General features: G+C 56.2%; 1 protein-coding gene across 2 annotated transcripts; it reads left to right on the forward strand.

Annotated features, from left to right (window-relative positions):
* Positions 1 to 5,606: 5,606 nt before the first annotated feature.
* On the forward strand, positions 5,607 to 21,973 carry LAT2 (linker for activation of T cells family member 2). Of its 2 annotated transcripts, none has more exons than XM_007186536.2 (13): positions 5,607 to 5,941; positions 10,625 to 10,750; positions 11,213 to 11,252; positions 15,140 to 15,183; positions 15,367 to 15,427; positions 15,655 to 15,692; positions 15,977 to 16,012; positions 16,093 to 16,123; positions 16,644 to 16,699; positions 17,781 to 17,843; positions 18,070 to 18,141; positions 18,582 to 18,702; positions 20,928 to 21,973. In XM_007186536.2, the coding sequence occupies exons 2-12, from the start codon at positions 10,654 to 10,656 to the stop codon at positions 18,683 to 18,685; spliced, it is 642 nt and encodes a 213-aa protein (XP_007186598.2). In that variant the 5' UTR covers positions 5,607 to 5,941; positions 10,625 to 10,653; the 3' UTR covers positions 18,686 to 18,702; positions 20,928 to 21,973. The 2 variants fall into 2 exon arrangements, with proteins under 2 accessions (XP_007186598.2, XP_028023434.2); XM_028167633.2 differs by having other exon boundaries at positions 18,618 to 18,702.
* Positions 21,974 to 22,593: the final 620 nt, after the last annotated feature.

Raw genomic sequence — 22,593 nt, forward strand, 5'->3', positions numbered from 1 at the left:
TTTAATGCTTGTCTTTATTTTTGAGTTGTTTTTTAGCTGCTTGTGAAGTTAACAATTTTAAATTTGGAAAGTAGTCCAAATTTAGTGGAATGTACTGCGGAGTGAGCGAAGCATCTTGCTTTTGGAAGTTACAAGATTTGTGAAATTATTTTAAAAGCTAGTGGTGATCAGAGATGGGATGCCAACTTTTTTCCTGTTTTGTTTTTTTCCCCCAAAACTAATTTTTCTAACAAATGTTACATGATGTGGTCATAGTTTTTGGTTGGGTAAAGGAACTTTTAAGAATAACTGCTTGTTGGAGAAGAAATCCTAGGTGCTCCTCATGTTCATGATGGGTGCTACTTCATGGCAAGCAGATCGTGTGTTTGAGCAGGCGCTGCTGTGTAGTTGGGTGATTTTATGACCCAGTGGGCAAGGGGCAGGGCTTTGAGCTACGTGCGGGAGAGGCCAGGCTGGTGGGGAGGGTGCAGAAGTTGCTTACCTTGCGGTCAGAGCCTGACTGCAACTTAATCTGGAGAAACAAGGCAGGGAGGATGGGTGCTGTTGCGGCCAAGTGCGTGAGGGACTGTTTACTGCAGCTGCTCCTCAGCCGAGAGGGCTTGGAGGAGAGGACTTGATGCCGACTGGTGTTCCTTAAAAGGAGAGTGGGAGCATTCCTGAGGCTGGAAACCCTCTGCCCAAAGTTAAGGAGTTGGAACTTGGTCTCCTGGAGGGATTTCCTGGGGCTGGTGGCCAGAGGCTTGAAATCCAACTCTGAGCCTTTTTTCCAAAGGTTCTTTGGATACCACCTTTAAGGGCCTGTGGAATGTTCAGACCCTTGGAAGGATCATCTAGGTCTCCCAGTAATTCAGAGGTTTCTTATGATTGAAATGAGACTGCAGCTGTCTTTCTGCCTCCCCCAGATGTTGCTGTAACTGTGCAGTGGTTGCTTCTCGCAAGCACCTCTTCCCTTGGCCTGTAATACTTTTGTAATATTAAGACATCACAGAAAGTGTTTTAGTACCTGTGTCTCATCCATAAGTAACTGAACTGAGACGGGAAGGTATGTCTTTCTCCAAATAAGCACCTAAATAAATAGGGTCATTTTCATAAAAGTTTGTACCACCTATGTGAGTGTTCCAGAGATAGGTTTAGACAGATAGTTGACATCTGGTTTCTCTCTGCTATTCTTGAACTGGCTTCAGAGAAACATTTTAGTGGAGTGCCAAGTGAGGCCCTTTTAATAAGGGGTTCAGGTTTCTAAGAATGTTCTTTCCTCAGAGTCCATTTTGTCCAAAGCCAGATTGTTTCTCCAGGTCCTGGGAGAGGACAAGTTTCCACAGCAGACTTCCAGAAGCCCGCATTTCCCATCATGACTCAAATGTCTTGTTTCTTCAGGGAGGTCTTAGTGAGCTCGAGGCAGAAAGGGGGAAGTAGTCAGGATGGGCGTACGTTCCGGTGAGGAAAGAAGGTGTTGAAATTGTTACCTAGCCTCCCCTTTCAATTCGTGATTGCTTAGGAGTAGCCTGGTTTTCTCGGTGAAGGAAGGTACTTGGTAGAGATCAAGTCTAGAAGAAGAAAAACTGATTCACTTGAGTTTGTTAAAGCCACTCTGGCTTGAGATGCGTTAGAAACAGCATTTCTTTGCTATGTCATGAGATGGTGCAATGCAGCCTCTAGAGATTCTTGTGCCTGATTTTTTAAACAACCTTATTATAATCTCTCTTCACGAGTTATACTTCAGATACACTTTTGCTTCCTCTCAGTCCTCTTCTCAAATTCCAAATGGCTGTTGAGGTCATGCGGGGTCACTAGTACCCTGACAGGCTTCACTCTCTGGAATGACAACCTCAGTAGGACCTGAGGGGGCCCAGTGCTGTCTGTGGGGCTACTTGGTCCCGTGGAGGATGGGGTCAGTGGCCTGTTTTCAGTTCAGCTGCTCCTTGATGTCTGCACAGTGGGATTTCTCACCACTGTTTTTGTAGGGAAATTGGGAAGGGAGATGGGTCACATCCTGAACTTTCTGAAGGATCATCCGTACCGGAAGTCTGTGGCGCATGTCACAGATGGCTGTCTCCTGGTTCTCCCCACCCTCCCCAAACAGTTTGCCTGGCATGTAGGGTAGTCAATCATCCTAAAAGGTCCCCCTGAAGGGAGGCTGTGTGGACGGCAGGCTGGGCCCCTTGTGCTTCTTTCCAGGAACAGCTGGCCTGGGCCTGGCCACATCTGCCCTTATTAGTGAGGAGCTTTGCTCTGTCTTTTGCCTTTTCTTGGCCAGTCTTTAACAACATTGAGATGTTCGAGTTACTTTCTCGTTTGGGAGAGGTTCACAGGCTTATAAACACATCTAGTATCTGAGAGTTTTCCTTTTGCAGTTTTTTGTCATGAAAATAAGCCAAAATAATGAAAGCTATGTACTTAATTATAGCCTACTACTAATCTCTTCCCCCATCTGTAACCACACTCTAACTGTAAAATATTAAATATACAAACAGAAACGCACTCCTTTGCAGTGGCAGGCTCTTTGGTTTTCAGTTCAGGCACTTAGAAAAAATCTGTTTCCTGTACCTGTTCTTTCGTTCACCGTGGGAGACGAGGTAAATGGTAATAAAATTACTGGCCCAGAAGCTTATCTTTCCAAACGGGATTGGGAGGGAGGGAGATCAGAGAAGCTTTCCAGGTAGCCCAGAGGTTCTGTAAATAGCACCAAGACTCCTCGGAATTGGTAGAAGTCTCTCACATGCATTATATTGAAATTAAGAATATGCTCACTAGATTTTTTTTAAAGTAATGTATCAAAATATAAATAAAACGAAGGTATTACAGACTAAAAATACATGAAGGGTATATGATGATTTCCTGCAGATCTGTAAGAGAAAAACTCAGTAGAAAACTAAGCAACACATGAACAGGCAGTTCACAGGAGAGGAAATATGGCCCCAAAATGGTCAGCCTCATTAGCAATCAAGGAGTTGTAAATCAAGACTACAAAGAAAATACTATTTTACACCCCTGCAAACGGCAAGAAGCCTGACAAACCAGTTGCTGGCAAGTTTGTGGGTCTCTCGACAGGTTACAAATGAGACTGTGAGTACAGCCACTGTGGGAATTAATTTGAAATTAGCATTAACCTGAAAATTGAATGTTCCCACACTCTAGCCCAGCGGTTCCCCTCCCAGATATGTACCCAAGAGAAATAACAGCCACACAGCATGATAATTTTATACATAAAGGACACTTTAGAAATACACATAGATGACAAAAAAGTCACGTAGGTGGGGGGAGGCAGAACAATGGCGGGATATTCTAGGTTCCGTTGGGTAGTGAGGTCATGACCAAAGATAAATGTCATAAATAGCTGGAGATAAGGGACAGGAATGATGCTTGTCTGTACCTTGAGAGTTGAGGGTGGCAGACAGCTTTATAGACGGGCTCCAGGGGCTTCCAGAATGTTGTGTACGCTTCTCAAGGTGCATTTTTCTGAAGAAAATCCCTCACTTCCCACTAGCCTTTAAGGGATGTATGACCCCAGAAGATTCTCAGCCTTGGAGTTGTTGAGTTCTTAGAACTGCTGCATCACTACCTACATATCTTGCTTCTGTAACAAATGTGTACACAACTGACACTCAGCTGGGAGCTGAAAGGCCAATTAGGCCTGTTTGGAGTGATGAAAACTTTGAAAATAGACTGGTGATGGTTGTACAATGTGAATAATTAATGCCACTGAATTGCACACAAAAGTGGCTAAAGTGGTAACTTTTGTGTTATATATATTTTGTCACAACTTTTAAAAATGTAATATACCAGCAACCATTGAATTGAAAACAAAAAAACAAACAAAAAAAACCCCCGGGACTTCCCTTGTGGTCCAGTGGTTAAGACTCCACCCTTCCAAGGCAGGGGGCGCAGATTTGATCCCTGGTCAGGGAACCAGGATTCCACATGCCGCGAGCACAAAACAAAACCCAAGTGCACTAGCATTTACACAACCGGACATGAAATATCTAATTTGGGTTTTTGGTTTTGTTTTGTTTTTGAAAAATAACTGGTCTATAAATGAAATAGAACTTGGAGGAATTTGAGAATTGCCCAAAAGGGGACAGGATCCTCCTTCCCCTCAAGTCCAAAAAGGGTCTTTAGGTTGACAGGCCCCTGTTTTTATAGATGGAAAATGGGCTCAGAGAGGGTGCAAGAGGGCTCCTAGGTGCCACTGTAGCTGGGCCCTGAGACTTTGCCGGTGGTTGGCGGTCACTGCTCCAGCATGTGCCATCGCTAAGGCCGCGACAGAAGCCAGCATGTAGAACAGATTTCCATTCCCACTGGACATGTTGGAGCTTCTGTCCATGTCTGCAGGCAGGAAACCCTGGGCAGGTACGTAGTCCAGGGATGGATGGAAACCAACACAGGCTTGTTTGTCCCAGTGGGTGAGGAGGAGCCGGGCAGGCGCTCAAGGGTGGAGAAAAGACAACAGGCTTTGGAGGCTTTGGAGTCTGGGTTCAAATCCAGCTTAGCCTCTGAGCCTCAGTCAGCTCACCTGTATAGGAAAAGTAAGGTCTCCCTCCAAGAGTTGCCGTGGGACTTAAACGTAGCACTGCCCCACGTGGGATGAGGGAGGCAGCAGTGATTCTCAGGTTTGGGAGTCAGGTGGCTTTAGTCCTGGTGCCACCACCTGCGGGGATGAGGATTACTCCTGATGCTCGGCCCACGGGATCTCCCATAAGCTCCCGTCCCTGCGCCACCCTTCCCCACAGGGTGGCAGCAGCGGGCGTCCAGCCCTTGCATTTCTCTTTTGGTTCCATCTGGGCCTCCTGGCGGCACTTCCACTGTCGCCTGGCCGGGTCTGGGAAGCCTGTGGACCCTGGACTGGGGCTGAAAGAAAAACCTTGTCCCAGCAGAGAGGGGCCCAGAGCTGGGGAGCCCAGGCTCTGAGATGCCAGACAGATGGGGGTTGGGGTGACCCCTGTGGGCTTCCTGGTCTCTAGCAGGTGGAGCGCCACTAAGAGTTCAGCGGCCTTGGGCAAGTTATTTAATGACCAGTAACGGGAGGCACTGGGGAACACTTGCTGCGTGCGTGCGGAGCACCCGTCTCTCTAGCGCCATCCTCACCTCTGAGGGAAGGGCCCAGGCACCAGGGCAGCAGGTGGAGGGAGAGGGGGCCGAGCTCTAACCAGCCTGCCCAAGGCTGGCTCCACACCTCTGTGAACCTCATCTGGAAAATGGGTGTGAGGAGGCTCCAAGGCCTGGCAGAGGAATCATGATTGTCCTTCCTTCTGTCCTTCAGCTTGGTCCCTTCCTCTGATGCCAGGGACTGTCCACTCCTCTGTCCATCTGTCTTTGTCTCTGCCCGTTCGTTTGTGATGTCTGCCCTGGTGCATGTCTCTCTGTGCCCATCCACCCACGTCCCATGTTTGTGTGTGTGTGTGTGTGTGTGTATCTGTGTTTCTCATTCTCTCCCTGCACATATATCTGTGTGTGTGTGTGTTTTCAGTGTGGACGTGTATTTCTATGTGCGTGTGTGTGTGTGTGTTTTCAGTGTGTCTCTCCGTGTCTTCCTACTCTCTCTCTGCCTGTGCGTGTCTACGCGAGCTCCCCCATTTCGTTCCCTTTGTCCCTGTCCCGCGGTGTGTGTCTCTTCCTCTTTGTGAGACGTGTGTTTGTGTGTGTGTATTTAGTGTGAATTTTGTGTGTGTTTGTGTGTCCATGTCTTTCTGTTCTCTCTGTGCCTGTTTGTGTGTCTCTCTCTGTCTCTCTGTCTCTGTCTCTGTCTCTCTCTCTCTGCCTCTGTCTGTTAAGAGCAGAGCCTGTCCGGCAGAGCAGCGGATGTATGAGGGATGATTCAGTGGCTGACAGGAAGCCCGCCGCCTTGCATCCTGCCTGCCAGTGTCTGTGGCGTTGGCATCGGATCAGGCAGGTGTGTGGGCTCAGGATGAGGTGGCCGCAGTGAGGAGCCCCCCGCTCTCAGGTAAGCCTTTTCCAGGGGTGCCTGGAGCCTGGCCCCCAAGGCAGGGGTCCTGAGGCTGTCCCCCCGATACCCCACGGGGTTGGGAGTGGCCCTGCTGGCCCAGCAGGAGCGCTTGGCTGCCCGCCGGGTGGGCTGGGAAGAAGCCGGGATGCTCGGCACCCCCTCCCTTGGCCCCAGCCCTGTCCTGGCGCCCCCAGCTAGGAAGCCCTCGCCCCAGACCCTGTGGCACTAGAGGGGCAGCTGTTTCTGGGGCTCTGGCCCCTCTCCCGCCCCGCGTTCCCCGGCCCAGCCTGCACAGCCCTGGGAAGCCCCCCAGGGCGGGTCCCATCACTTCCAGAGTCCGGTGAAGGTCGAGGACAGCAGCTCCCCAGGCCCAGACCCGTGAGCCTTGGTTTCTTCATCTGTAGAACGGGGCTGTAACAACCCTGCCCCAGGGCTGTGGGAGGATGGGAGAGATGCTACAGACAAGCAGACCCAGGTCCTGCCCCTGGCCTGGAGGAAGAAGCTGTCCCAGCCACCCCACCCAGCCCCCAGGCTGGCCACCAGCTCGCCCAGCTCTCTGCTGGGGGGTCTGAAAAACTGTAGGCCCTGGGGTGCTCTTTTTTTGTTTTTTGTTTTGAATTTTATTTTATTTATTTTTTATACAGCAGGTTCTTATTAGTTATCCATTTTATACATATCAGTGTATACACATCAATCCCAATCTCCCAATTCATCACACCACCACCACCACCCCCCACTTTCCCCACTTGGTGTCCATACGTTTGTTCTCTACACGTGTGTCTCTATTTCTGCCCTGCAAACCGGTTCATCTGTACCATTTTTCTAGGTTCCGCATATATGCGTTAATATACGATATTTGTTTTTCTCTTTCTGACTTACTTCACTCTGTATGACAGTCTCTAGATGCATCCACGTCTCTACAAATGACCTGGGGTGCTCTTGGTGCCCTGCTCTGCCTACGGGTGGCCCTGACCTTCACCATCCCCCACCCGTGCCCGGAACAAGGGCTGCCCGGGTCCCTACCCCAGCCGCCTGAGCTTTAAGAGCCTCCATTAGAGACCTCTCGGTCAGCCTCATCTGAAGGCCAAGGTTATTTGGGAAAACGGAGCAGAGCCCAGCGGATAAGCCTTCCCAGGAGTCGGACGGGGACCTTTGGGTCCACCCCTACCCCCGCAGCCTGACCTTCGGCCCTGGTGGGCCTCAGTTTCCCCATGTACAACATGAGGAGGGCTGGGAGGCTGGGCAGGAGGGTTGCCAAGGGCCTTTCAGGGTGAGAGGCTGGGTGCAGAGGCTTGCTCAGCCCAGCCCTGAGAGCTTTTCCGCCATCGGCTTGTTGCAAAACTTGTTCATATGAAAACTGCCCACTTCCCTTTCTGCTATTTTGGCCTGCAGGCCACAGGCTGTGGCGGCCTCCCCTCCCCTCCCCACCAGACTCAGCCCTGCCTGGCCCCTTGGGGCCCTCCTGGGGCTGCCGGGCCTGCCTCTGCCAGGGGCCCAGCTCCTCTCCCTCCCCCCTCCCCTGCCCCGCTTGTTCTCAGGCCTGGTTGGGAAAGCAAGGAGAAAGGACAGATTGATTCAGTCTGGGGGGCAGCCCCAGAGTTTTCCTCAAATGAGCCTCTCTTTTAAAAAATATTGCATGATTCTTAAAAATGTAATATAAGAAAGGATTTACGTAAAGGAGCGTAGGCCTTGGAGTCAGCCTGCCCTGGGTGTAGATCTTGGTTCTGTGACTGGTCAGCTGTGTGACCTTAGGCAGAATACTCACCTCTCTGGGCCTCCCTCTCCTCCCTTGGAAGAAAGGAGCTGGCATCTCCAAGGTGATGCTACCTGCGTCCGTGACAACCGAAGGGCTGGGGCAACAGCAGCTGCTCTCCTTCAGATCCCAGCCCCTCCCAGGGTCCCACCACGACGCCCTGCATGGTGCAGTAGAGGGGGGTGCTCAGGCCTGCATGTCTGGGGGACCCGGCAGGGAGGGCTTCAGGTAGGGTTGACCCACACTGCTCAGTGCAGGCCGTCCAGCCAGCTCTGGCCCCGACAGGATGCGGCTGTCTCTTCCCATCCCACAGGGACCGTGATGATGGCAAGTCACAGTGGTCACAGCCAACCGTGCCCCACCAGCCGGCACTAGCACCTTACAGGCGTCCTCTCAGTGCTGGGCCTCGGATGACAAACCTGAGTGTTAGTGTCATTCTCTCCCTCGTTTAACAGAGGGGTGACCGAAGGCCGGTGACACTGGGCTTCAACAGCTGGGGCGGAATTTGTGTTCTCCTGCTTCCCTCCCTTCCCTCGCCCAGTGCCAGGTGGGTGGAGATGGACCAGGGCTGGGGGCATCCCGAGCGTGCTGTGCTGCTCGTCCCAAACAGCAGGGCCAGGAAGCAAGAGGGCTTTCGGATGGGCGGGGCCTCTGGGAGGGAGGGCAGCAGAGGTCAGCAGCCCAGGTCCCAGGGCCGTGAATGCCAAGCTGAGAGTGTGGACTTGCTCCTGGGGTCTTAAGCAGACCCTGGCGGTGGCCAGTGCTGGCCCCTTGTCCCATGGGTGCAACCCTCCCATGTGTCTGTGCCTGAACCTCCTTTGGGGCAGAAAGAGTCTCTGTCTTGATCAAAGGACAAAGATGTCAAGGGTGGGTGCTCAAGGGAACTGTCCAAACCAGCCAGCTGGAAATAAGATACTCAGCAAGTTTCTCTTCCAGAAGCCCCAACCGTGATCCAGGCTGGATGTGTTTGTCCTCCCAAGGACTCTTTGAGGAAGGCCCTGGATTGATCCCAGTCTTTTTTTTTAATTAATTAATTTATTTATTTATTTTTGGCTGTGTTGGGTCTTCGTTTCTGTGCGAGGGCTTTCTCTAGTTGCGGCAAGCGGGGGCCATTCTTCATTGCGGTGCGCGGGCCTCTCACTATCGCGGCCTCTCTTGTTGTGGAGCACAGGTTCCAGACGCGCAGGCTCAGTAGTTGTGGCTCACGGGCCCAGTTGCTCTGCGGCATGTGGGATCTTCCCAGACCAGGGCTCGAACCCGTGTCCCCTGCATTGGCAGGCGGATTCTCAACCACTGCGCCACCAGGGAAGCCCTGATCCCAGTCTTATAGATGAGAAAACTGAGGCCAAGAGACCCGGAGGCACAGGCAGGCTTCCCCCCCTTCAAGGCCAGGTGCTCCCAACCTCACCAGCCTGAGATGGACTTGGGCCTTGGCTGGAGGCCCCCGGAGGGAGGCAGCCCCGGGGCAGAACGAGGTCGGGGGGAGGGAGGAGGGTATGCGGCCTGGGAGGGCAGTGCCCAGGCTCATAGATCCCCTCGGACAACCTCCTGGGGTGCCCAGGTTATCCTCTCTCCTAGTGTGGAGGCCGCCGGGTCATGAGGTTTGGGAATGGTCATGTTTCCGCTGACTCACTTGGCGTTTGGGGGAAGTAGAGGTGACTTCTTCATGACGGGCCCCTGACTGGGGCTCGGCCCTGCACGGAGATTCCTTGTCATCTTTGCCACAGGGATTCAGGAAGCTCAGAGTGGTGAGGGGGACGGCTGGGTGCAGTGCAGGCCTCTGGGGAGCCCGGAGCAGGAGGCGGGCAGCACAAAGCTCAGGTCTCCCCAAGCCTTGCCTTCCCCAGCTGGGAAGCGGGGAGAAGCCTCCTCCCAGGTGGCCGAGGCCGGAGGAACAGGTGTTCGCCAAGGGGACACTCAGTAGCGTGGGCTCCACGTGCCCACCACGGGGCACTGCCCCCTCAGGACCCCCGGCTGCCCTCAGCTCTGTCACTGGCATTTGCAAGGGGGCTGAGTCTCTTTATAGTTGTAACGATTCTCCTTGGAGGGCCCCTCAAGAGGGCTGTACTCACCAGGCCCTCCTGTGTGGGTGCCTGTGGCTTTGCTGAGGCCTGGCAGTCACAGCGGGGCCCCGAGGCTGGGACCGGCCACTGACCAAGAAGCAGCCTTTTAGCCCCACCTCCCAGCACATCCCACCACCAGCCACCAAGGTCCATCTGCCCAGGAGCCCTTCTTCCCCTCCTGGTCTCAGGCCCACCTCCTCCAAGAAGCCTTCCTGACCTCCCTCCTTCCGGCGCCCAGGGCAGGAGGAATCTGGACAGATGGGTGTTTTAGGAATGGAAATCCCACCCCCAGCTTCCCCAGTGGCCATGGGTGGGAGAGGAGAACCACCCTAGGGTCGATGGGGGCTGCCAGGGGCTCCCGGGCAGAAGGGGCCATGGCCTCTGAGGTTGGGGAATAAAGCTGGGTTGGCAGGAGGCAACAGGATGCAGTGGGCGGAGCCAGCATTAGCGTCTGGAGGCTGGAGTTCAAATCCTGTTTTTCCCCTTAGCAGCTGTGGGATCTCTGGCTTCTGTTTTTCTGTTTGTGAAATGGCTCGAGCCTCTCCCTCAAAGGGCAGTTGGGGGGACTAAGCGAAGACGTGTGTGGGAGTGTGCACATACATGTGGTGCTGTCTGGCGGGTCTCCAGAACCTTCCAGCACTTACCAAGAGTTGATGATGGCCCTGGGAGCCCAGGGTGCGGGGCGGGGGTCAGATGGGGGAACAGGGCTGGTTCTGTCCCCGCCTGGTCCCAGAGCAGGGAGGGAAGGTGATGCTGGACTCAGCTGTGGGGTTGGCAGGGGACAGTGGGGGCCAGAAACCTGGGGTTCCTGGAGGGCGTGGCCCTGCAGCCTCCACCCCGGCTCACAGTGCCCCCACGTTGCAGCCCTGCAGGAAGAGTGGCCAGGAGTGGACATGAGCGTGGACACGGAGCTGCTGTGGCCGGGGGCGGCCCTGCTTCTGCTGCTGCTGGGGGCGGCGGCCGGCCTGTGTGTGCGCTGCTCCCGCCCAGGTAAAGGCTGGGGTCACGGGTGCGAGGGAGGAGCGGGCGGTGTACCCAGCGAGCCACTCAGGTCCAGACCTGGCTGCAGTCGCAAGGGGCAGTCAGATAAGCCTCAGGAGGCAGAAGTGAACCCCGGGCTCCTGGGTTTCTCCTCTGAAGACAATGGGTCTGGCTCACTGGGGGCTTCTGTTCTGCTGGGTCGAGGGCATGTGTCTGGGGCCGATGGACTGCACCGGACAAGCGTGGGGAGGGGGGCTGGGCTGCCTGCATCCGCCTTCTCCACGCTCCGCGTTCCTAAATAAATGGTGAACAAACCCCGCCGGTGTCAGGTGGTCCCCAGTGATTGGTGGTTTAGCCCGCACGTCCGGTCTGAGGCCTGCACAGGGCACAGGGGAGACAAGATGGTTGGGCCTCGGATCTCAGTTCCCACCAATCCCCGGGACGCTTGCTAATCTGGTCCTGTTCTTGCAGGTGCAAAGAGGTCCGAGAAAATCTATGAGCAGAGGAGCCGGTGAGTGTCTCGGTGTCCCCAGGCCGGCGACGCTGTGTGCCCTGGGCATGGGCGTCCATGTGGGCACCCCCTCGGGCACTGCCACGCCCCACCCCCACCCTTCACTCACACCTCCTCCGTGCCGGGCTCTAGTGGGTTCTAAGCAGTTAGGGGCGGGCGAGGGGGTGCCCAGGGGCTGTCCAGACCCGGCCCCAGCCTGGTCGGGAAGGGCTCTGGGAGGAGGGGATGTCACGCTCCAGCTAGCCCAGGAGCATCTCCAGAAATCCCCGTGGTGACCCCAGCCCTGGGGAGCGCACTGTGCCGGTGCTGGAGGTCGACAGAGGAATCCCACCCTCCCGGGGCAGTGTGGGGGACAGAGACCAGGCGCTGTGTCCGAGTCTCCCCTGGAAAACACTAAAGGACCTCAGGGGAGGATATGGGTGTGAAACTTGGGGGACCAGGGAAGGCCTCCTGGCGGAGGCGGGAGGGATTTTAAGAGAGAAAGAAGGCGAAAGGGGACATCCAGAGAGAGAGGGAATGGTGTGGGCATTTGCCGATGTAGGGCCGGGTGGACACTGTCTTGGGGATGAGGTGGTCGCTTGAGCATGTCTTGAGAGAGATCAGCTGAATGCGGAGGAAGAAGGGTCTTGACTGTGGAGAGAGGCCTTGGCCTTTGTCCTAAGGGCCAAAGGGAGCCACGGGAGAGCTGGAAGCAGGGCAGTGGGGGTGAGACGAAACGGGGCCACTGACCCCAGGCAGAGTGGCAGGACCTGGGCAGGAGGGAATTCCAGGCACCTTGGGGACAGGCTGGCCGTGCTGTGAGCCCTGGGAGGGTCAGCAGTGCTGGGCGCTGCAGATCGGGGGGCGACCCAAGAACAACTCGAGGCAGGAGGGCGGCAGCAAGTGGTGTCCTTACAATGCCTGGCGGAGGGCTCTGAGGCCTGCGCGCCCACAGGCTCCCCCAGCAGTCACTCATGCGTGCACTTCTCACACGCACGGCACTTGCTTGCACGCCTGGGCAGGCACTCACATACAAACTCACACACACACACCCTCTCTCATTTCCTTTTGCAACTGAAAAACCACAGTGAGATTTGAAAATAGAATTTTCCCATCCATGCCCACTCCTGGGGCCGGGGCTGGACCTTCCCAGCTTTTGGGGCCTTTTGGTCCTCTGGCTCGCCAGCCCATAACCTCCACCAGGGCTGGGCTGGGCTCCCCTAGTGCCCACCCACACCCCTGCCCCAGGGCAAGTTCCTCAGTATCTTCCCTCTCCCCTCCTCCCTTAGTCCCTGCCCACTCCAGGCCCCTGATTAAGCTTAGAACTGAAGATAGTCAGAGGTACAAGTTAAACCTCCTCACGTGGGAGGTGGGAAAACTAGGCCTAAGTGGGAGGAGGTGGGAGGGGAGACTTGGGCTGTCCCCACCTCACTTGGGTTCAGTCCTATCAGCCTGTGTGTGCCAGGCCCGGCTCCTGCATCATTTCCTCTGGGAAGCCATGCCTGACTCTATTCTGTGGATTTAGGGCATCATTCCTAAATCAGATCACTCTGACCCCCAGCCCCCCAGGCTGGAAGGCTGGGGCAGGTCACCATTTTGGTCCAGGGGAGGAACCCAAAATGGTTTAATGGTTAGCTAATCTGATCCACTATCCTTAGCAATGGCTTTCATTCCCGAGGGCATTTCATGGTCTAAAATGGCAGCTAGAGCTCCAGCCCTCATCTCTGCCTTCCAGGCAGTAGTAAGAATGAAGGAGAAGGACAGAAATGGGGCATCCCAGTTAGCAGTGCCTCCGTAAAGGAGTTTTCCTGAAAGCCCGACAACCTTGGCTTTGCATTTCATTAACCAGAATGATATGGTCACACATAAATGCAAGGGAGGCTGGGAAATATAGCCTTTTTAAAAAAATTGAGGTAACATTGGTTTATAACATTATATAAGTTTCATGTGTACGACATTATATTTCTACTTCTGTATACCCTACATTGAGCTCACCAACAAAAATTTAGTTTCCATCTATCATCATGCAGTTGATCCCCTTTACCCACTTTGCTCTCCCCCACCCCTGGTAACCACAGGTAACCACTATTCTGTTCTCTGTATCTATGTGTTTGTTTTTGTTTGGTTTGTTCATTTATTTTGGGTTGTTTTTTTTTGTTTTTATATTCCACGTATGAATGAAATCATACAGAATTTTTCTTTCTCTGTTTGTCTTATTTTACTTAGCATAATTCCCTCAAGGTCCATCCATGTTGTCACAAATGGCAAGGTTCCATCTTTTTTATGGCTGAATAGTATTCCAATGTGTATATATACCACATCCTCTTTATCCATTCATCTGTTGATGGGCACTTAGGTTGTTTCCATGTCTTGGCTATTGTAAATAGTGCTGCAATGAACATACCGGTACATATATCTTTTCAAATTAGTTATTTTGTATTCTTTAGATAAATACCCAGAAGTGGGATTGCTGGCTCATATGGTGGCTCTAAGTTTTTTGAGGAATCTCTGTACTGTGTTTATAGTGGCTGCACCAATTTACATTCCCCTCAACAGTGCCCAAGGGTTTCCTTTTCTCCACAACCTCGCCAGCCCTTGTTATTTCTTGTCTTTTTGATAATAGTCATTCTAACAGGTGTGAGGTGTTACTTCATCATGGTTTTGATTTGCATTTATTTCCCTCATAATTAGCGATGTTGAACAGCTTTTCGTGTGTCTGTTGGCCATCTGTATGTCTTCGTTGGAAAAGTGTCTATTCAGTTCCTCTGCCCATTTTTTAATCAGGTTGTTTTTTTGTTGTTGAGTTGAGTTAATTATATATTATATTACAAGGGATATTAACCCCGTATTGGATATATCATTTGCAAATACTTTCTCCCAATCGGTAGGTTGTCTTTTTGTTTTGTCGATGATTTCCTTTTGTTGAGCAGAAGGTTTTTAGTTTGATGTAGCCCCATTTATTGGGAAATACAGTCCTTTGGATGGGCATGTGGCTGTCTAAATAAAAATCAGCGTTCTGGGGCTTCCCTGGTGGTGCAGTGGTTGAGAATCTGCCTGCCAATTCGAGCCCTGGTCTGGGAAGATCCCACATGCCGCGGAGCAACTGGGCCCGTGAGCCACAATTACTGAGCCTGCGCATCTGGAGCCTGTGCTCCACAACAAGGGAGGCCGCGATAGTGAGAGGCCCGCGCACCGCGATGAAGAGTGGCCCCCGCTTGCCGCAACTAGAGAAAGCCCTCGCACAGAAACGAAGACCCAACACAGCCATAAATAAATAAATAAATAAATTTTAAAATGGTCCACATCAAAAAAATCTTTAAAACAAAAAAATCAGTAGTAATTTAAAATCAGGTTTATCTTTAAAAAAAAAAAAAATCAGCGTTCTGTTTCAAAGGAAGAAGGTGATGGTTAGATACCTGGCTGTGTCTGCTAAGCCTTGAAGTTGCCTCATCAGTTACTGGGGAGTAAATGGCGTATGTGAACAACTCAAGAGGACCATGCTCTCTCAGGAATGTTGAACACTCCTGGGATGGCAGGTGGTGGGAGCAGCCTCTTTGTTGCTCCTGGCTGAAGTCACTGCCAGGTCCCTGAGCAGCTGCCCCAGCCCTGCCCACAGACTCTCCTGGGCATCTCCGGGGGTCCTGGGGAGGCTCTGTGCGGGCATATGTCTGGCCGGCAGCTGGCTCCAGCCCAGGGCCATGTGAGAAGTGTGGGCACGCGGTGGGCAGGCAGGGAAGCACTCTAGAGAAGGGGTGCATCAGGAAGCCCTGGATCAGAGTCCTGGGGGGCTGGCAGCCCCTCCTCACTCTCGCCCTGGTCTGTCCCTCCCTGTCCGTCTGTCCTGTCCCTCTGTCCCTGGGGCTGTGGGAGGCCAGGCCCTGGCTCATCACAGCTCCATGTGTTTCCAGGGAAGAGAATCAGCAGAACTTCGCCGTGGCCCGGACCTACACGTGTGAGTCCCCAGACAGAAGGGTCCAGGGCTGGGCTCGGGACTGGGAGTGTCCACATCAAAGTCCCTTTCGTCCCCATTGTTCTGAGGCTGTGGCCAGGCCTGATCTAGTGGGGTGATGGGGTGAGGGGGCTGTGCTGGGCAGCTGGCCTGGGGGCCCAGCCAACACCCCGTCAACCTTTGCAGTGGTCAGGGAGGCCTGGCCAGGGCCCCTGGTGGACACGGCCTCCAACGCGGCATCAGCAAGGTAGGAAGGAGCCCCTATCCCAGCCCCGCGGGAGGCGATGAGGTGGGCCCCGGGGTCCCCACCTGGCTGAGCCCAGGCCGAGACCTTGCTCCTTCCTCGGACCTCAGAGCCCCAGTTCTGATTCTGAGGGCCCTACTGGGGGGCTGTGGGACTGTGGCCTCCAGACCCCCAGGAACCCCAGGGCCTTCTCCCAGCCCCTCCTCAGCCCCTGCCCCACTCCCGTGCAGGAAGGACAAGCTGCTGCAGTTCTCCCCCAGCCTCGAGGGTGAGTGCCCTGGGACACAGGGTTGGGGGCAGGGGCGAGGTGGGACCGAGACAGGTGAATACCTGGTGGGACAGGTACTGAGCAGGAGGCCTTCCCAGAGGAGAGACGCTGTGAGCTGGGCTGGGAGGCCTGACGGGGCCCAGCAGGGGGAGGGGACGGAGAGCAGGTGTGAGGGCATGAAGATTGGAAACACCTGGGCTTCTTCCAGTGGTCACAGCTGGGAGGGGGCGGGGGCGGGGGCTGGGCAACCAGCATTGAGCCAACGGGCCTGGCCTTTCTTCCAGATTCTTCATCCTCCAGGTACCAGAACTTCAGCAAAGGTAGGTGGGCTCCGCGGAGGAGGGGGCCACAGTGGGGCATACAGCCCGCGCTCAGGCCTGATTCTCGCCTCCTCCTGCAGGAAGTAGACGCAGATCAGATGCAGCCTACATGTGAGCGGGCTTCTCCGGGCCCTGGCCGCCCCCTCGCCCCCCTGCCCGCAGCCTCCTTATGTGAGAAAGGCCTCCGGCCCTGGAACCCGCTGGCCCAGGGTTTCCCTCAGATGACCGTAGCTTTGAGGGGGGCCTGAGGACAGGAGCCCTGCTCTGTTTGGGGGTGGGGGAGGCCGTCGGGGGGCCCTCATCCTGCACCACCTGGTCAGAGACGAGTTCCACTGTCCCTCAGAGAGGAAGGGCCCCCAGGACGTCTCCTCGTCTCACAGTTGGGCAAACTGAGGCCCAGGGCAGGAGGTAACTTGCATAAGGCCACACGGTGAGGTGGCTGGAGCAGGGCAGCTCAGGGGTGCAGGGAAGCAGGGTGGGAGGCTCGGGGGAGACCCTGGCAGGGCCCCCGCGGGCGGGCTCCAGGGGCAATGACGGCCGGAGCAGCCCTGGCCTCGGGGCCCGCTCACGAAGCTCCCGGCCCGACCATGGGCCTGCCCAGCAGTTGGTGCTGTGTCTGTTTTCTTGCCAGACACCCCTTCGCCACAGACTATTTCGATTGTGGGCGGTTCCAGAAGCCCCCGGAAGGTGAGGCAAAGGTCGATGAAGGGGAGAGGGAGGAGGTGGCCTGCGAGAGCGCAGCTTCAGAAGTCACACCCCCGGGGCGGGGCCAGAGGTGGAGGGAGGATGTAACGGAGGAGGCTAGGCCTAGGTTTAGATGGCTGGAGGAGGTTGGGTGGGGGGACCTGGGGGAGGCTGGCACTGTGGGCAGGAGCCAAGCTGCAGAGGAGGGAAGGGATGGGCGGGAAGAAGGGGTAGGGGGGCCAGAAGGGGAGCTGAGGGCAGGGGCAGGGGGCAGGCTGGTCCCCTGGTCATCCAGGCCCCTCTCAAGGCTGGGCACACAGGGGACCTTGAAGGAAGGCCCTGGACCGGTCAGCCTTGTTGACAAACGCTGAGCCCTGCAGGCTCCGAGGATGCTGACACCCTTTGTTAAGAGCAAAGGTGCTCCTAACACCTTTGCTCTACAGAAACTGAGAACCGAGGGTGGGCAGTGCCTGCTGAGAGGCGCACAGGGCTGGGCTTCTGCCCGGGCCGGGCTGGGGTGAGAGGGGGGGTCCTTTTCTCCCTGCTGCGTTTCTAAACTGGGGAGAAGCCCTCACTTCTCAGAGCCTCTTCGACACAGATGGACGCAGGGTGGGCTGGTGTTTAGAGCTCAGCCTCCCCGTTGGGGGGTGGGGGGGAATGCCGGGGTACCAGGCTCTGATATGCCACAACCAGCCTAGGACCCCGGACAAAGGATCCTCGGCCCACCCCACTGCCTGAAGGATTAGGCGGGTTCCTGTCTCCTGGGCCCCCAGCGGCTCTCCCTGCCCCTCTTTGCCCCACAGAGATGGGCCTCCCTTCTCCGACTGTCCCTCGTGGGCCTGACTGCAGCCCCACCCCCTAGTCTCCCCTCCCCAGGGCATTCAGGGGAGGACAGAGAAGGAGCGCAGGCTGGAGGCTGCTGGAGCCAGGCTCGCGCCCGTTAAGAAGCTTGTGCAGGAGAATGTTCGAGGCCCTGGGGGACCCAGAGGGCTGGGGGCTTGATGAGACAGAGGCAGAGAGGAAGGGCTAGGCCTGTCGGGCAGGGCCCAGCAGCATCCTGTGCCCTCTCCTCTCTCCCTGGCAGACGATGACGACACCAATTCCTACGAGAACGTGCTCATCTGTGAGCCAAAGAAAACCGAATCAGGTGAGGCTGCCCTCCCCGGAGCAGGGCAGGGAGGCAGGCCTCCCAGGCCAGGCCCGCCCGCCCCGCTGAGCTCTGAAGGCCCCGCTGCACGGTTCACCAGTATCAGACCCTGTGTCCCGAGAGGAGTCCCCATCGGTCCTGGGCTCTCCCTCCCTCCCTCCCTCGAGGGGGCTGCCCAGCACGAGGACGCAGGCGGCCCCTCTGCCAGCCCGTGTTCTCCCTGCAGGGGACGACGGGTCTGAGGATTACCAGAACTCGGCATACATCCGGCAGTGGCGGGAGTCCAGGAGAGTCGTGGGTATGTGGCCGGAGCCCCGGTGCTCCCAATGGTCACCTCCAGCGGGCTCAGAGGGGCCAGGCCTGGGACAGACAGTCGAGGGGAGCTTAGGGGATCTGGCCTGGGAGGGCAAGGCCGGTGGGCTCCCCTGCGGCCAGTCCAGCTGATTCCACAGCGAAGCTTCCGGCGCATCAGCGGCTGCCGAGGCTCGAGCTGTGCCGGGACCCCCCTCAGCAGCACCGTGGCCTCCTGAGGCTGGGTCCTCCTGGCCGGCTGCCCATCCAGCTGCACGGACGGCCTCGCACTCGCCCTGCTCCCGGGCAGGACACACCTCCGGCAAATCCCAGAGAGGACGGGACAGACACACCATCCAGTGTAGCCTTTCCTGCGGGCTGTGTGGTGGCGGGAACAGGGCTGGGCATGTGCGTGTGAACCCTCTGACCGTCTGCCTGCGGTCGCAGAGCCCGTCCCGAGGGAAGCACCTCCCTCCCCGGTAGGAAGCCCAGACGAGGACGGCGGGGAGCCTGATTACGTGAACGGGGACGTGGCAGCCACCAAAGCCTAGAGAAGCCCTGAAGGAAGGTACGGTCCAGGGTGGGGGGCCGCACAGGCCTAAGGGGCTGCACTGCAAGGGAGAAGCAGAGAGCCGGGGCTGGAGGAGCCGCAGGAGGGACCGTGGGGCAGCACCCATGGGTGCTGAAGCAGGGTGGCTCCCCGGGGCGCTGGGATGCCGCCCTGGGTGCTGGGCCTCCCGAGCAGTCCCTACCCACCCCGCCCCCACTCCTGTGGCTGGTGTGGGGAGGTGACAGATACCCGGCGGACACCAAGTCTCAGGCCCAGGGGGTGTCAGGCAGGGTAGGCTGGTGAGTCATGGGGTGAGAGGGGGGCTCTGGGTGGGCCTCTGTAACCTTGGGCGAGAGACTTAACCTCCCTCGACCCATTTCCTCGCTTGCAACATGGAGCTACTGGGCCCTGTGTCTTAGGCAACACACACAAGGCACCACACGGAAAGCAGGACCAGCTGGACTCAGGGACGGGGCGGGATCGGGAGGAGGTGGTGCCAAGCGCTCACACACACCATCTCTTGGCGCCCCCAAGGCTCAGAGCGGGCGAGCCACCTGCCCGAGGTCCCACTTAGAGTGAGTGGAGGAGGGAATGGTCCCCCAAGCGCTCAGATGTCGGAGCCCAGGCCCTGCCTCACGGTGCGCAGGTCGACCCGAGGGCTCCGGAAGGCTGCCCAAAGTCCCGATCTGGGGGACACGGGCAGCCCTCTCAGTGGGCGGCCGCTCTGGGCGTTTGAGAACCAGCAGCAGGGTCAGCGGCAGCAGTTGAAGCCCAACGGGCAGAGCCCGTGGTTCATTCACTCACCCAGTACCCAGAGGGCACCTGCCAGGGGCAAGTCCTGCCCTAGGGGCTGGGGACACAGGGATGAACAGAAGACACACAATCCCTGCCCACTTAGAACTTCCGTTATGGTGGGAGAGAGAAAACAGATAACCAGCGGGAAGAGAAGAGGAGAGAAATGCAGCACGTTAGCACGTTAGGGGTGGGAAGGGGCAGGGAGCAACGTGGGGTGGGGAGAGGCGATGCCATGATTTAAGCCGGGAGGCAGCGCAATCTTTCCGAGCTCCCCTCGTCACCCCTCTGGGGACAGGAAGGACACCCAGGCAGAGGGACTGGCAAAGACCCCCAGCAGGAATCTGCGTCTGATGATGTGTGTGGGCAGACGGAGTGATGGGGGAGCATCGGCAGAGGTGGAGGGCGGCGGCGCGAGGCGTGCAGGGCCAGCACCTGGGTTTTTCTGAGATGGGGCAGGGGAAGGTCTGGAACAGAAGAGTGACTGGTTTCTAAATGATCGCTGGCGGTAGAGACATGAATACAGGGGACGCGGTGGAGGCGGGGAGACCAGCGCGCTCAGGCAGGAATCCAGCGAGTGTTTGCGGAGCGATGGGGCTCACTGTTGCGCGGCGTGTCGGCGGCCCGGTGCAGCGAGGACTTGAGGAGGCCTGCAGGGTTTTGCCTGAGTAATGAGAGGGCATCGCTGCCAGCAACTGAGATCAGGGAGGCTACAGGCGGAGCGGGTTTTGTGGGCAAGGCCGGTTTATTTCTGGGCCTGTTAAGTTGGAGATGCCGTGCAGGAGGACGTATGAAATGGGCAGTTAGAGGTCTGCGCCTGGATTCAGGGAGAGGCAGGAGTGGAGAGGTTGTGCAGGTTCTTCAGACGAAAGAGACTAAGAGTATGTTGTACGCTGACAAACGATACGGGAGGTTCGAGTCTGGGTCGGCTACGGCTGGCTGGAATTCACACCCGGGACCCCGCACACAGGACGGACTGAACTCCACAGGCTGGGGCCCACAGCAGCCCGATAAGACTGCAGAGGCCCAATCCCTATATTCTAGCAGGCGGAAGGGCCGCCAGGCAAGGGGGAAGGCGGAGTGGCGTTAGGGCCCGGTACCCCTGTCAGGTCCCTTCTGGGTTCCAGGGGAGAGGACGCAGCTTAATGGTACTGGTCCCAGGACACGTGCGGGGGAAGGCCGCCAGCTGCTGTGCAGAGGGTGTTCCTGCACCCAAGGCACGTCAGAATAACTCGGGCCTCGGCCAGAACCGAGCAGTCAGGATTTCAAACAAAACGCAGACGCTCCTGGAATAAGAAACATGCTTAAGGCTGCTTGACGGCGGGTTCTGTGCTCACTGGACACTGACCATCCTCCCCGACCCGTGCCGGCTGCTCTGGGGCTGAGGGGACAAAGCATCAGGCCAGGCAAACCTTTTCCTCTTTAACAAATACTTTTCCTTTTCATTGAAGGAGCCAGGGAACCATACACTGCCTCCCCAGGATCCCTTCTCCAGAGCTGCTCAACTTCTAGACCCCCTACGGCTACCCCTGGGAGGCGCACCAATGCATCCTGAGCCCCAGCCAGCCGGCCACGGGGTACCCAGCCCAGGAAAGGACAGTTACGCATGGAGCCTCCCTCTGACCGGCTCCCACGGGCAAGGCCGGAGCCTGGGGCCGAGGGCAGCTCCCGCTGTGGTCAGACGCCCAGGACTCGGGGCAGTCACATCCCCTTAACCACATTTAAAACATCATACTACACGGGTGTTCGTGTCCTTTTTTGCTTTGGATTTTGATCCCAAATTGCTTACTAATGTTGGTTGCTGGGATTTTTGTGCGTGATGGATAAGCTTGTACAGTTAATTTATATAGGTGGAGTCGTATTTAATATGCTGCGTTTCAGAGTAGAGGTTGTGTCTATCTTGTCGCCTGTAAGCATTACATGTACTTAACTTCAGCAGAGTTAGGGAGAGCCCTGGCGCTCCTTTCTTTGGGCCTCCGTTGACTGAATCAGAGATGAGGCCATGGCCACCTTCGTGACCCTTCAGCAGGAGCGTCTGCTGTGGACAGAGCGCGTCACGGCTCTGGCGAAGGGGCAGGCGGAGTGGGAGCGGCCTGGAGCCTCAGCTGATTGGGCAGAAACAGGACCGGCTCATGGGAAGGACGGGGCCCAAGGGACCTTCTGAGTCAGAGAAGCCAGAGTCAGGGAAACAAAATGCCTCCTCCAACCGAAACATCTCAATAAACCGTTCCAGTTTAAGGGCAGTGATTCTCCTGTCTGCTTTCCCTGCTTCACGTAGAACCTTCTAAGGCAATGAAAGTCAGCCTCTTCTTGTTTCATAGAAAGGGACCCTGAGGCCTAGAGAGAGAGAAGGCTGGGGACAAGAACTTGGTCCCTGAGTCCAACCCTCTTTCCAGATGCTGCAACGATTCTATGAGACGAAGTTAATGCTGCAAGTTAGGAAATTAGAAGAAAAAAACATCTAGAACACAGCTGTTGGCCACCTGTCCCTTCACACCCCGCAGTCCTGGCCTCACGATGTGGACAGGACAGCTTAGGCCTGGGCACAGGTGGGGTGGGGCTGCAGCGAGGCTCCAGCGGGAGGGGGTCCTGCCCCGCCGTCGCTGAGTGTGGCAAGCTGGGGTCTCACTTGCACGACGGGCACAAGCATCCCTTGGCCTCATAAGGATCCTAAGGCTGCAGACAAAAAATAAGATTGAGAAGGTAGGGAATTCCCCTGGTGGTCCAGTGGTTAGGACTCGGCGCATTCACTGCAGGGGCCTGGGTTAGATCCCTGGTTGGGGAACTAAGATCCCAAAAGCCGTGCGCCAGAAAAAAATAAAAATAAAAAAGATTGAGAAGGTATGCCAAAGTATTTTTGTAAAACTTCACCCTGCAGTTTCTGAGGGCCTTAATTTTTTTTCCCCCTCTTAATCAAAACCCTAACCGCAAAGAACCAGTGACTTTGGAGCCTTTCCTGTATCCGTTCAACAACGTGGTCTGGACACGTGTCTAACCCTGCCTGGGATTTGCTTCAGAACAATCTGGGAGCGGGGTAGGACGCTGGTGCTGGGGTAGGGTACAGAGGAAACAAGACTGGTCACGTGTTGGTAAAATTGTTAAGATGGATGGTGAGTA

This window comes from Balaenoptera acutorostrata, chromosome 15 (genome assembly GCF_949987535.1).
Source record: "Balaenoptera acutorostrata chromosome 15, mBalAcu1.1, whole genome shotgun sequence".
In the NCBI taxonomy this organism is placed as follows: Eukaryota; Metazoa; Chordata; class Mammalia; order Artiodactyla; family Balaenopteridae; genus Balaenoptera; species Balaenoptera acutorostrata.